The following is a 15,127-nucleotide window of genomic DNA, read 5'->3' on the forward strand; positions in this document are numbered from 1 at the left end:
ACTAGAAAATAAGAAAGAAAGAAAAAATACTAGCCTAAAATAAAGAAAAGATTTCTAATCATAAAATCCCTAAAATTAAGCTAAACCTAAAAAAGGAAAAGATTTATAATTAATTCTATTTACATAAAAGATTCAAGAAAGGAATTAGGGATCTGATTTTGATTTGATCTAGTCAACACTCCCCCTCAAACTGGCTTGAAGATATCATTCATTGACAGCTTGCTTATTATGCTATCAAAAGTCTTCTTGGGTAATCCTTTAGTTAGAACATCTGCTAATTGTTCCATAGTTGGAACATAGGAGATGCAAATCTGTCCTCTCTCAATCTTTTCCCTGATAAAATGCTTGTCAACTTCAACATGTTTAGTTCTATCATGCAACACTGGATTATGAGAAATGGAAATTGCAGATTTGTTGTCACAATACAACCTCATTGGTGGAGAAATGGAAACTTTTAGTTCTTGTAGGATTTTCTCTACCCATAGTAATTCACATATTCCATGAGCCACTGCTCTAAACTCAGCTTCTGCACTACTTCGTGCCACAACACTCTGTTTTTTACTCCTCCAACTAACCAGGTTTCCGCCAACAAAAGTACAATACCCAGATGTTGACCTTCTATCCATGACATTCCCAGCCCAATCTGCATCTGTATAAGCTTCTACTTGAAGATGTCCATGCTTTTTATAGAGTAACCCTTTCCCAGGCGACCCTTTCAAGTACCTTAGGATTCTAAAGACAGCATCCATGTGTTCTTGACCAGGTGAATGCATAAACTGGCTTACCATGCTCACAGCAAAGGCTATATCCGGGCATGTATGGGATAAATAGATTAGCCTCCCTACCAACCGTTGATATCTCCCTTTGTCCATTACATTTTCTGGTTTAGCTGGCTTCAATTTTAAGTTGGGCTCTATAGGTGTTTCAGCAGCTTTACAACCAAGTAATCCCGTCTCTTTTAAAAGATCTAGGATGTACTTTCGTTGGTTCATAAAAATGCCTTCCTTAGACCTTGCAAATTCAATTCCAAGGAAGTATTTTAATGAGTCAAGTTCTTTGATTTCAAATGCTTTGGCAAGCTTCTCCTTCAAGTCTTTTAGCTCCCAAAAATCATCACCTGTCAGAATAATGTCATCCACATATACAATTAAGATGGCAGTTTTATTAGCTGCTGAATGCTTATAGAAAAGTGTATGGTCAGCTTGGCTTTGAGTATAACCAAGTCCCTTCACCACCATTCCAAGTCGTTCAAACCAAGCTCTTGGGGATTGTTTCAATCCATAGAGAGATTTCTTTAGTTTGCACACTTTGTTCCTCCCTAGTTCAGCTTCAAATCCAGGTGGAAGTTTCATGAACACCTCTTCCTCTAGTTCCCCATTCAGGAAAGCATTCTTTATATCCAATTGATGTAAAGGCCAATTGTAATTTGCAGCAAGAGATAAGAGAATCCGCACAGAACTGAGTTTGGCAACTGGAGCAAAAGTCTCTCGATAGTCTACTCCATAGGTTTGTGTATATCCCCTAGCTACTAACCTAGCCTTATACCTCTCTATGCTTCCATCAGCATTGCACTTGATGGTAAAAACCCACCTGCAGCCAACCAATTTTGTATTCTGTGGCAGATCTACAATCTCCCAAGTTTCATTTTTCTTGAGTGCATGCCACTCTTCCATCACTGCTAATTTTCAGTTGGGATCATCTAGTGCTTCCTCTATATTCCTAGGCTCAAACAGATTTGTAATTTTAGAAGTAAAAGCTCGATGTTTTTGAGAGAGATTTTGGTAAGAGACATAATTGGAAATAGGATGGTTGGTGCTGTTTTTGAGTACTTTTTTGGTGCAGGTTCTGGTTTCTTTCCTAAGGGCTATTGGCAAATTATTATTAGAAGTGACAATTTCAGATTTACCTGGAAGTTCTTGAAGTACTATAGTTGGGCCGTCTTCCGGGTTTTCAGATTGGGTTGGTACAGAGATGATGGGCTGTTCTCTAGTCTTCTTGGGATATTTCCGAACATAACACCGAAGCTCCTTTTCTTGTGGTATTTCTTTTCCTGTTTGGATTCCAACTAATTCTGGCACAATTTCAGAATTGGTTTTCACATCTTGTTTTGCAATTGTTTCAGAATTTACTTGATTAGTGGAAGTTGTATCCTCAATATGTAAGATAGGAGTGGGTAAAGGTTCATGCAAAAAAATTTTTTCCCTTAGACTCTCCCCCTGAAGAGAATTCTTTTGAAAAAAGGTTTCATGTTCCAAAAAAGTAACATCCATACTTACATGAAATTTCTTAGTGTGTGGATTGAAACATTTATAACCCTTTTGACTTGGGGAATAGCCAATAAAAATGCATTTTTCTGCCCTTGGATCAAGTTTACTTTGATATGAAGGTGTATGTAAAAACACAGTGCAACCAAATACTTTTAAAGGTAAGTCAGAATGCAACCTACATGCTGGAAAATTCTTTTTGAAAGTATCCAACGGTGTGCAGTAATTTAACACACGTGTGGGCATTCGATTTATGAGATAGGCTGCTGTTAGAACAGCATCTCCCCATAAATACTTTGGAACATTACCCTCAAACATAATGGCACGTGCTACTTCAAGAAGGTGTTTATTCTTTCTTTCAGCAATGCCATTTTGTTGGGGTGTATTGGGGCATGTAGATTGATGTTGAATACCTTTTTTTTGAAGAAATTCACCAAGATTTTTATTAAAGTATTCAGTGCCATTATCACTTCTTAATATTGAAATTTTTGTGTCAAATTGTGTTTCTACCATTGTTGAAAAATACTGAAAAATTTTAGAAACCTCAGATTTTTCATGCATGAGATAGATCCAACATAGTCGTGTGTGGTCATCGATAAAAGTTACAAACCATTTTTTTCCAAATTGAGTTGTTATTTTTGATGGACCCCATACATCACTATGAATCAAGTGGAAAGGTTTAGATGCATGATAAGGTTGAGAGTAATAAGGAGCTCTGTGGCTTTTTGAACGAATACAACTTTCACATTTAAGTAAGGAAGAATCAATATTTTTAAACAAACTTGGAAACAAATGTTTGAGATATGAAAAACTAGGGTGTCCTAGTCTATTGTGCCAGAGAATTATTTGGTCCTTTATAGGCATAGAACTTATACCACTAAATCCTTGAGCTATTTTATCCTCCGAAATATCCTCAAAGTGATAAAGCCCATCCATCATCTTAGCACTGCCAATCATCTTCCCCGAAGTCCGGTCCTGAAAATTACCATGAGTGTCAAAGAATGTCATAGCACAATTGGAATCCTTGCAGATCTTACTAATAGAGAGAAGATTACAAGAAAGCTTTGGTACATGCAGGACATTTCTTAGGTCAATGTTTTTGGACAGTTTAATTGTACCTTTTCTAGCAATAGATGAAAAACTACCATCAGCAACTCTAATTTTTTCATTTTCAAAGCAAGGAGAATAAGTTTTAAATAAAGGGGAGAGGCTGGTCATATGGTCAGATGCACCTGAATCGACAATCCATGGTGCATTCAAGTTTGAGGTGCAGTTAAGGGACATAGGAATACTAAAATTACCTGTTTGAGCCAAAGAACCACTAGGAGTACTAGACACAGAACTGGAGTTTAACAGCCTTATGAGCTGCTCAACCTGTTCCTTACTCAATGATGATTTTTCAGCCTCATGAGCAGTCTGGGTAGAGCGTATTTTGGGACCAGGTTTGCTGCCTTTAAGATGTGCTGGTTTTCCATGAATCTTCCAGCAGGTTTCTCGGGTGTGACGAGGTTTATTGCAGTGGTCACACCAAAGATTGGAGGGGTGCTTCTGATTTGATGAACTTTTAAGTGCAGCAGGTGCCACTAAAAGTGCATTAGACTCCAAAGAGGTCTGTTCAGTCTTACATTTTTCCATCATCACAGCTCTACGAGTTTCCTCTCTTCTAACTTCAGCAAATACTTCTCCAATTGAGAGTAGGATTGCTCTTCCAATAATTCTGCCACGAACTTCATCTAGCTCCACGTTGAGGCCTGCAAGAAACTGGAATATCCTCCCTTCTTCCACTGTTTGTTGGTGGTGTTTGGCATCAGCGGCTGAATTCCACTTGTAGTTATTGAAGTGGTCAAGATCCTGCCACACCCGCTTCAATGTGTGGAAATATTTGGTGACATTGTCACTCCCTTGTTGAATTTCTCTAGCTTTTAGAGTAAGTTCATAAATCTGGGATTTATTCCCAAGATCAGAGTACATCTCCTTGACACTATCCCACAATTCTTTGGCTGTGGTATAGTACATGTAGTTACTGCTGATATCCTCCTCCATTGAGTTCACCAGCCATGTCATCACCATGGAATTTTCGGTATCCCACACATGATATTGTGGGTCAGTGATGTTAGGCTGGCTTCGCTCACCAGTGAGATATCCAATCTTCCCTCTTCCACGGATATACATCTGAACTGATTGAGACCACCTAAGGTAATTTGACCCATTGAGTCGAAATGTGGTGATCTGAACTGAATGGGAGTCACCACTAACTAGTACCCATTGCTCAGATTTTAAATCTGATGGAGTAGGAGTGGTGTTCTCCTTCTGTTCAGGATTAATGACTGAGGAACTGTCAGCCATAGCTATAAATCAGAGGCACAGTGCAGAGATCCTGCTCTGATACCAAATTGAAGTGTTTGAATGTATTGTGTTATAAAATGTACAGGGAATCAGCATCTTTATAGAGGAATTACAGAAATAGAAATAACTAGAAAATAGGAAAGAAAGGAAAAATACTAGCCTAAAATAAAGAAAAGATTTCTAATCATAAAATCCCTAAAATTAAGCTAAACCTAAAAAAGGAAAAGATTTATAATTAATTCTATTTACATAAAAGATTCAAGAAAGGAATTAGGGATCTGATTTTGATTTGATCTAGTCAACACCATACAATGGTTCTATTTTCTTGATATTTTCATTTTCTTAGTTTTTGTTTGTAAGTTTGATGTTTGAATTGATTGACTTATTGTATACATGCTTTTATACAGGAATTTTCTGACTATTTTGTATTCTATTTTAATCATAGTGAAATTATTTTTTTGATTATTTTGTATTCTATTTTAATCACAGTGAAATTATTTTTTTGATTTTTATGACTGGTGATTTTTAACTTTTACACTTGAAGGATTTTTCACGTTAAAATATCGATATATTTTTATTTCTAGTTTTAGTTTTTTTGTGAATATTTGTGTGCATTGGTGTGTATTTGCTATTACTATTATTTTAGTCCGTGGGTATTGTTGCTTGTCTTATTCTTATAGGAATTGTGTATTTTATTCCTATAATTTGGCACCAAAGTTCAATTTTGGACAATTGGTTATAACTTATTTTAATGTGGAGGATAATAATACTTGTAGGATGATAAACGTGAATGACACTAATTATTATTTATGAAAGACAAGATAAAAAATTTTTGTTTGTAAAAATCTATATTTACTCGTGTTTGTTACATAGAAGTTAGAGTAAAGAACAAATAAAGAATGATAGTTTAAACATCAACAAGTTTGTACTTTTATTCTACAATAGGTATATGATAATGTTTATAATTGTAGTGTTAAAGAGACTTATGCTAAAGCTACGTGGCATCACAGTGAATCTTTGGAAATAATAATTTTACATGTTGAATTTTAAGGAATTTTTTATCAGTTTTTAAGTATGGGAATCAAATTTAAAATGAGATTCAAGAATTTTGATCGCCAAATATTCTATCAAATGGTAAAACTAAGTGACCATGCAACTTTTCAAAGGTAGAATTTTAAATGAAGAGGTGAAAAGATTTAGAGTTCTTCATCACAACTTGAAATGTTACTCCACAACCTGAAATGTTACTTCACAACCTGAAATGCTAATCCTTAAAAATAGGGGGAGAAATCAAAACAAAAGTCAAAAGGATAAAGATAAAAGAAGGAATAAATCCAAGTCATGATACAAAATGTTAAATGTCATACTGTCATAAAACATGCCACATTCAAAAATTTATTTTCTTCAGAAAAAGGAGAATAAACGTATGCAGAAAAAGAGAAAGATGGTAATGATTGCGAATCTTCTATTTCAGATGATCTTTTCATTGTTGATTATGAGTATAAGGTCAATCTTTTTCCTAATGACGAGTTCATCTGAGTAATTGATAATGGTGCCTCAATACATGTTACATCGAAAAAGGAGTTATTTATTGATTATATTCCATATAATTTTGGAGTGTTTAAGATGGGTATTGATAGCTTGGCCAAGGTAATTGGTGTGGGAGATATTTTCTTCGAGATAAATATCGAAATGAAGTTGTTACTCAAAGATGTTAGACATACTTCAGATGTTCCCTTGAATTTTATTTTAGTTAAAAGACTTAATAATCAAGACTTTGTTAACACTTTTAGCTTGAGACAATAGAATCTCAATATAGGCAACTTGGTTGTGAGGTACGAGCATACGCTTTACAGATTGAATCATGCTAAGCACATTACCGGCATACTTGATCGAGTGGTACACTTTTATTACTCTTGTTTATTATATTGTAATAAAATGTGAATTTGTAATTTTATGCATGTGTTGACCCCACCCCCCCTTTTTTAACTTGTTTTTATGGTTCGGTAGGCACTTCGAATCTTGTCCACCAGACGAAATTCGATGAGACGCCCGCTTGAGCATATTATGCCATATCTCAAGTGAGCTGGATTTTGAGCATATGGCGTATATGGTGGAGTTCGAGCACGATTGGCAATTGGTATCAATGTTGATAGAGAGGTGGAGATCTGAGTCCCACATGTTTCATTTGCCATACGGAGAGATGACTATCACCTTGCAAGACGTGGCCTACTAGTTGGGACTCAGGATCGATGGTGATCTTGTTAGTGGTTGCATCTTTGAGTGGGAACAGCACCATGATGGACAGTCCATTGAGGACTTTTGCCAACAGTGACTGGGTGTTGTTCTTGGCCCAGAGGATAGAAAGTCACAGACCAAGTGGACTGTCAAACTCACATGGTTTCACAATATCATCTGCGGAGAGCTGGAGCAAGACGCCACTGAGAAGTACCTGTTGCGGTACACGAGAGGGTATGTCATGCAGTTGATTGGGGAGCATAGTCAGTGCAATCTCGGTGGTTGCATTACGTTAGTTTGCTGCTCTCCTGAACCTATCACTATATTCCACTGCTACGGCCAGATGGATTTGATACTCGTCAATTCCGCTAGTTCAGAGGTATCTCGTAACCTCCCATTTTTCTTGCTTTCGGCGATATGTTATGTGTATTTTCCAAGAGCAACCGAACCCGAACTGGATACACTGTACATCATACCTTAACTGGTCACTCTCTAGTATTTTATACTCCACAGCCCTTCTGATATTGTACCTCTTAACTGCCAATATAACTTCTTTCTTGTTCTCAAATTGTTGTCCAACCTTGAACTCATTGTTTGGATCCTCTTCGAGGCCTCCATGGATAAACGACCAATCCGAAGTCATTGCATCGAGATTCAACCTGGAGAAGCGATCCGGCCGGTCATATGGTCGAGAAATGGCAGGCTGTGTTAGAGCGATTTGTATGTCACTGTAGTAGTTCAACTTTTCTTCCTCGTCACCATTATTAGGAATTTCTATTGGTTCATCATCAGCATCGTCTCCGTCATCGGGGTTAACTTCATACGGATCCATCATCGGATCCTTGATAGTAGAACTCTCATGATTTTCAACATTATCTTCCATCATGTCAGCATTACCAAGTTCAACGTTTGAGCCCTCTTGACTACCTTCAGGTGCCATATTTAGATTGGTCATCGTCCTTCTAATATTTTGTCTAACAGCTCCACTTAATAGACTATCATCAACAGTATATATTCGCAGATGATTTTCGTCCACCCAACTCAACAAAAAACACGAATAATTTCAGCAGATGAACATTTGTCCATCGGTTGTGCCACGACCTTATAAGATGTACGTCCTTGTCGTCACGTAACCGATACCTAATTCAAAACAACAAAAATATTTTTCAAAAGCGTGGTCTAATAAACAAAATAACAACAGAGCAAAGACAACTATAACATACCTTTTATAAAATAAATTGTCATCTACTTCGGTCGGATATCTGTAGTAAATTTTTTTCACTCTTTTCGTGCATTGCTGCCCAACGAAATGTAATATCAAATTCTTCAACGCTATTAGATTGTTGACTTCCGGTGTCATGTACGTAATTATTAGTTGTCTAGACTTAAAAAGGATAGAACCTTTTTCATCATATACTAGTTCACCATCTTAATGAATGGATAACAATGAATTTATTGATATTGTAGAAAAAAAAATGCCAAGTTGAGAACCAAAAAGGAGAATGAAATTGTAGTTTTGAGCTCTGTTCTCCAATAGCCATGCTTTTATTTTAGAAACTTCAGTTGAAGGTCGTCAAGGGTGCTGCAAACTTCATATGGGATCAGGCAAACACTATTTAAATTATAGAGTTCGTCAAGAGTGCGACGAACTTGCCCTACATAAAAAAATGTATCTTAAAAATTAAATTTCAAATAATATATTTTTAAAAATAAATATTTTTTTAATTTATTTTAAAAAAAATTTAATTATATAATATGAAAAATTTGTGCGTGCCAAATTTAAAATACTAAAAAGTTAACATAAAAATATGAAGAAATTATTATAATTTATTATTTTTATTATTAGTTATTAATTTAATTTTTTCATTTAATATTTTAATAATATATTTTATTTTATATTTTTAAATATTAATAATTATTTTATAACAAAAAAATAATAAATTTTAATTTTTTTTAGTATTATTCCTTTCGCATTTTCATTTTTCCTACTCAAACCCATAAAGACACTACCACTTTCTTGTTTGACGAAGCTACTTTTGTCCTTTACTAGCTAGCTGTCAATATTGACTATATATTAGTTTAGCGTCAAAATCAATGTGTAAAAATTTCTCTAATTGCACTAAGATTATATCTTAAATTACACTACACAAAATTCACGATTCAATTATAATATAAAATTTTATATTATTTTAAGATTGAACTAAGTTTTTGGTTGCTATAAAATATTTATTTTGTCGTTTTTCTCTTTGTATATTATTTTTATTTTAGTCAAAATGGATAACAATTTAAAAGGTCTCTAGTTTAATTATTACAATTAATTTGCTACATTAAGTGCTGATATGACAATAGTTAAATTTTACTATGGTACGTCATGCGACGTCAGCATTATTATTTAATCTATTAAAATAGTATTTAACAGAATAAATTCATTACAAGAATTTTTATAGACATTTATTTAAATTTTGATGGATAAAATTAACAAAAAAATGTAGATATCAAAACTGCGTCTTAATTTAATTCTTAAAATTTTAATTACTTCTATTTAATTTTTAAATTTTGCAAATGTGTCTTACATTAGCTTTTAGACTAATTTTTAATGCACAAAATGATTAACAGATTGCTGATATGTACGGCCAAATGTCACGTTATTAAATTTTGTAAAATAATATCGTTTTTGTTTTGACATTTTAATAGTCTAAAAAATATCATAAATAGTATTTATTGAAATTTTTTTTCTAAAACAAGTAATCCAACATTGTTTTTGAACTATTTAAACTATAACTACATTGTTTTACAAGTTCCAGTATGATATTTAATTGTCCATATCAATATTCCATTAATATTTTTGTGCCGAATATTATCTCAAAAACTAATATGGGTCATATTTACAAAATTTAAAAACTAAAAAAAGAGAATTAAAATTTCAAAAACAGAATTAAATTAAAGTTCACCTATAAATTTAGAGACCAAATACTCAATTAAACCTTGTTTCAATAGTAAAATGCAATAGTGTTCACTCTATACCAAAAAATAGTAATTTAAATCTAAAAAAATTCATAAAATTATTTATGAAAATATGTCAATATGATATATATATAATCAAAAATATTTACTAACAAAAAATAACCAAAAATAATAAAAAAAATTAATAAATATGAAATAAAATAAATTTTAATTTTTTTTGTGTTCTTAATATTACCAACAAATAATTTTGTGTTACTACGTCATTATTAAAAACATATTAAAATCAATGTTACATATACAAAACACATACGTCTTTATTTAAGTAACCCTTTACACGGATATAAAAACATATACTTGTAATTATTAACTCCTATGATATGAGTTTGCAAAACTCATCACATCAAAATCAAAGATAAGATCGACGATGACAGTGGCATTGTTGCATTATTATTGCATTACATTACTTTATAACTTTTTTGGGCATGCGAAATTTTGTTGAGTTAATAACCCTTACATCACACATTAAATTAGTTATTTATCAATTCCATTATGGATCCTCAAGACATCAAGCTGTGACTTTCCCTTCAGCTCTTGGGATAGATATCCTTCCAAGAAATCTCGTACACTAATTTTGTTGAACGTTGCAGGCCTTTCGGGTGTAACAAGGCTTGGTACCGGGCCTATAACACACTCATGTCTAGGATTGAGAAATGTAGCTATGGAAATTCTCTCCTTCTCTGAGTTAACTATTGCTCGATGTTCAATACTCCGATAAATTCCATTGGTCAATACCTACCACCAAATATGGATCAAAATGGTTTAGGAAGTCAATAAATTTGGCTTGTGTAATAATTTTGATAGTGTTCAAACTTAGAAATGATAAAAGGTTGTGTGAATAATTTTGTGACGTTTTTTACCTCCAAAAAATCTCCAATGTTGACGACGAAAGAATTAGGGAGAGGTTTAATAGGAATCCACATTCCATTATTTCTTACTTGAAGGCCTACCGTTTCATTGACTTGGAGAAGAATAGTCAAGGTGGAAACGTCAGAATGAGGATTTAGGCCAATTACTTTCTCCGGTTGAGGGCATGGAGGATAATAATTCATCCTCATTGCTTCAACTCCTTCTTCGGTGAACTCCAGTAATTCATTGGGTTCAATATTAAGAGCCTTTGACATAAGCTCAATGATTGTATCACCCAGTTTTTTCATTTCCAAAGAATATTTGTCTAACACATCTCTGCGAGATCCAAAACGAGTTAGTGAGTTACCAATAAAATCAGTATTTTGTACATTAATCATATGTTACGTGTATACTAAAAATTAGTTACAAATGAGTTGCAGATATAAAATACATGTTAAAATACTTTTTAAAATATAAATTATATACTAAAAATGAGTTAAAATAACACATATTTATATACAAAAAATACATAATAATTAATTTAGTGAATAATTTGATGTAGATATGATGTTTTTGTTTGTAGATAGGGGAGAGCTAGTTGTGGCCAAATCAAGCAAACCCCCCTCTAATTTGAAAACTTTGTTATAAATATATTGAATCAATTTAGCATCATTATAAAATAATTAAAAATATTTAAAAATACATCATAATATTATCAATTATTAAATTTTGTTCCCTTAACAAATTTTTGACCCCCTTTTAAAAATGGCCTAGTTCTGTTCGTGCTTGTAGATATTTGATGATATAGTAACTTAGTAAGGATGTTCTTCCAAATATATATTTAAAGATATATAAAAATAAGATTGGATAACCTGAATGGTTGTGGAATACGAGGGAATAAGTGAGGCTTTCTTATGTACGATGGAAGAGTCACGATGTGGAATAGATCAGCCCATTCTAACTTGTGTTCGTCTGATACAACAAACATTTGACCAAACCCTTCCATCTCTCCTGGTTTCTGCCAGAATTCCTTCTTCTTTTCTATCGGCAGATTAAAAAACTGTTCAACTTCTTTCTTAAAATTTTCCACCAACGCAGGGTTGACTCCATGGTTGATAAGCTGTCATTAATTTTCATGTTCAGAAATTTTCATGTTGTATATTGATTAATTTTTTTTTTTATGAATCGAATCTATCATGATATTATTTCTCTAAAAAACTTTAAGTTATATTTCGTTAACAAATTTTTTTTTAAATTTATTTAATTTTTTTATATAGATTTTTTTCTCTTTTTATTTGCTTTATATTATTTATTTTCTCTTTTTGTAATTTATCAATAACCAAACTGTAAAGTATTTGGACGTAAAATTTTAATATTATATTATAATACAACTTTTCAAAAAAAAATTTAAGCTAATAAAAAAACATAAATAATTATATCTCTCATATTATGCATATAGTCATATACAGTTAAGTGAATGCATAACCAATTCAAAAAATAGGTTTAATGTTTGAAGGTTTAATCACTCTCACTCTAATTTAATATATATATGGGTCATTCTAATATTTAGAGTGATTATAGTATTTTAAAAAGAATTAAAAAAATATAAACAAAAAGTGACTCAAATTTTAACAATATTTACAAAATTATTGTAATTATTATAACATAATCATACTAAAATCTTATATTGGTGTATTTCTTTGTGTATGCATTATTTTATGTAATCATTGAATCTAATAATGATGATGATGATGATGATGGTACGTGTCATGTAAACTATGAGAAATATTGACGAGAACTAATTATAACATACATAGAATGCTTTGTATGTTTTGCTAGAGCAGAAGGTAGATCAATTTTATCTATAACAAAAAGACCAACTTTACCACCAATTAATAGAAAGTGACTTTCGATAAATGCTACAAGTGCAAAACGGTAAAATTGGATATATAATCACGTATTTATTTTTCTAATTAAAGTATATTTTTTTCTTGGTTTTGAGACTTTTCTTTTTCCTTTTTAATGTGCAGTACGAAATTTCTTTAAGGGGATATTTCCCGTTTTTCTAGAGAATTATCTGAAATTGAGTTGTGGCTGTTACCGATTCAGCTGAGAAAGAAGCAGCAGCATAATCATGAGTGATGATCAGCTTGAGAAGTATAATAAAGGAAAAGAAAACTTCAAACCTGAAAGAAACCCCATTCTTTGCATGCATGGTCAAGCTTCTCTAACTCATGAGATGAATCATGTGACAACAATTTACTAAGGTCTATGACTGGAACTTGTGGCAAAGAGGTTGTGTTTGATACAATTATAGGATCCTGATTTGGACGAACATATCGTTCTGGAACTTCCGTTATTGGCTGCTTTGCCAGTTCCTGCACTGACGGTACTATGATTGAGGTTCCAATGTTCCGGGCCGTTTCGGAATCCATAGCTACAAAATGAGATAATAAACTTGATGTAATTGTAAAGTTTGGTTTGATTTGTCGAGTGTTGCTGAAGTATATATACAGCAAGTTTCTATGGAATTTGGAACTGCCATATAAGTTTTTAAGAAATTTCTTAGTCAAACACTCAAATTTAATGGAGACATGACTTATTCGAGTTAATACTCAAATTGACCCTTGAAATTTGACCTTCGACTCAATTTAGCTCTCAAAGTTTTAATTGACTCTAATTGTACCCTAAAATTTTGCCTTGAGCCTCAATTTGGCCTTTTCAGCGTTTTCTGTCATCGGAGAGCTGACCTGACAAATTTAAATGACACCTGGCAGTCTCAAAACGACGCCGTTTTACTGTTGACATCGAAATTTTTAGAAACGACGTCGTATCCCTTAGGAAGGGGTTAAATGAAAATCCAAACACTAACCACTCCAAATGTGAGACTCAGTTGACCTTTTCTCTTCCTCCACTTCCTCTCGTTTTCCTTCCCGTCAGAGAAGCACCATGGATGTCACAGTAACGGAGCTTTGAAGCTTTTCTTACTTCTTTCTACCCCCATTGTGAAGATCAATTACATAGGAGTCATCTTTTGAAAAACAGGTTCGTAACAAAATCGATGCTTTCAACTATCGTGCTCTGTTTTTATCAAAATATTGGTTGTATGTTGTTTTTCATTTTTTTCACCCTACTTGATTAGTGAAACTTTGGGAGAATGTGGTTGATTATGGTTGTTGATGATGATAGAATTTTTGTATGTTAAGGTTTAATTTTTTTGCATGTGTGTGGCTATGATCAATCGAATCGTTCAATTCTTTATCCGTTTGAGCAGTCTTTGATTCTTCATATTCCATTTTAAAATAACAATTATACTCCTTCATATCCCATTTTAATTTAATTGTTGATTGAATAATTTCTTGTAAAAATAAAATGTTTTCTATGTTGAACATTGTATACATCAATGACCACCATGAATGTTTAAGTGATAATCATGAATTGAGGATTTTGTATTTTGGCCAGTCATTACAGTGTATTTAACTTTTGATTATTGTTTCGTTAACAGAGTTTATGCTAATTTTTTTCATTATGTTCGTCTTGTTCTAGATATTCCTTTCTTCCCTTATCTTAGCATAGTTTTCTACGGATCCTTATCACATTAAAAAAGGAGCTTGTTTCCATATTTTCATCTAATGTAGTAGAATACATAAATTGCTAATATAGGAAAATTCTTAAACTCAGTTGAACACCATTGTCAACTTATATTATATTGATAAGTTTGTAGATTATATTAATAATAGGGTTGAATATATGCATGTGTGAATTCTAACTCTAGAGAGGGTACAGATCCAACAAACGCTGCTACTACTAACACCTAAGCTGCTGAGATTAATGAAAATGCTCCATTAGCACTAGGTCAAGCTGTTGCTGATGCAAATGCTTCAGAGATTGTACTCACCCAACCCACTTACTCACAGCCAGAAAATCAGGAACATATAGTGTTTGGTTTCTAATATTTGATTAACTGTTAACTGATTTATATTGGTTTATAATACACGAGTAAATGTTGGGTAGATCTAACTGATTGATATTATTTGATAACATATTGATTGGTTTTTATTGGATTGTATTGGTCACTATTTCTATTCACAATTTTACTAGGTCCCTCCATCAGACCCACCTCCACCTCTACAACAGGTGATAAGGCCTCACAAGTTGCAATCTAAGAGGAAAACAACTTTCAATGTGGACCCAATGCAGGGAGTAAATTCTGGGACAGCTGCATGCTTGGCAGAGTTTATGACATTCGTCTCCACCCCAGACTTCAAACCACCAACAACAAAATAGAAAACGCTTTGCAATGTTGACTGGAAGTTGTGTAGAACATATTTTGTAGGGAGCATTTAATCAAACTATGCTCTTTTGATATTTTGTTACTATGTTATGTAGAGTAATCTGTTTTGGTTTAG

General features: G+C 33.0%; 2 protein-coding genes across 2 annotated transcripts; both read right to left on the reverse strand.

Moving 5' to 3' along the window:
• Positions 1 to 3,204: 3,204 nt before the first annotated feature.
• On the reverse strand, positions 3,205 to 4,610 carry LOC140173280 (uncharacterized). The gene is made up of 2 exons (XM_072196119.1): positions 3,566 to 4,610; positions 3,205 to 3,239 (listed from the first exon to the last, which is right to left on the reverse strand). Exons 1-2 carry the CDS (start codon positions 4,608 to 4,610, stop codon positions 3,205 to 3,207), a joined length of 1,080 nt encoding a protein of 359 aa, XP_072052220.1.
• Positions 4,611 to 10,106: 5,496 nt separating this feature from the next.
• Positions 10,107 to 13,222, reverse strand: LOC112802743 (oxoglutarate-dependent flavonoid 7-O-demethylase 1). Its single transcript, XM_025846089.3, has 4 exons — positions 12,905 to 13,222; positions 11,591 to 11,838; positions 10,730 to 11,054; positions 10,107 to 10,604 (listed from the first exon to the last, which is right to left on the reverse strand). Exons 1-4 carry the CDS (start codon positions 13,151 to 13,153, stop codon positions 10,344 to 10,346), a joined length of 1,083 nt encoding a protein of 360 aa, XP_025701874.1. The 5' UTR covers positions 13,154 to 13,222; the 3' UTR covers positions 10,107 to 10,343.
• Positions 13,223 to 15,127: the final 1,905 nt, after the last annotated feature.

Source organism: Arachis hypogaea, chromosome 5 (assembly GCF_003086295.3).
Source record: "Arachis hypogaea cultivar Tifrunner chromosome 5, arahy.Tifrunner.gnm2.J5K5, whole genome shotgun sequence".
Classification (NCBI taxonomy): Eukaryota; Viridiplantae; Streptophyta; class Magnoliopsida; order Fabales; family Fabaceae; genus Arachis; species Arachis hypogaea.

Coding starts and splice junctions, on each gene's coding strand:
- LOC112802743 (XM_025846089.3), bottom strand. CDS start 13,153: ATGGATTCCGAAACGGCCCGGAACATTGGAACCTCAATCATAGTACCG. Junction 11,839..12,904: donor AAGAATGGGGTTTCTTTCAG/GTTTGAAGTTTT, acceptor AATTAATGACAG/CTTATCAACCATGGAGTCAA. Junction 10,605..10,729: donor ACATTGGAGATTTTTTGGAG/GTAAAAAACGTC, acceptor ATTTGGTGGTAG/GTATTGACCAATGGAATTTA.
- LOC140173280 (XM_072196119.1), bottom strand. CDS start 4,610: ATGGCTGACAGTTCCTCAGTCATTAATCCTGAACAGAAGGAGAACACC. Junction 3,240..3,565: donor TGGTTCTTTGGCTCAAACAG/GTAATTTTAGTA, acceptor GGTAATTTTCAG/GACCGGACTTCGGGGAAGAT.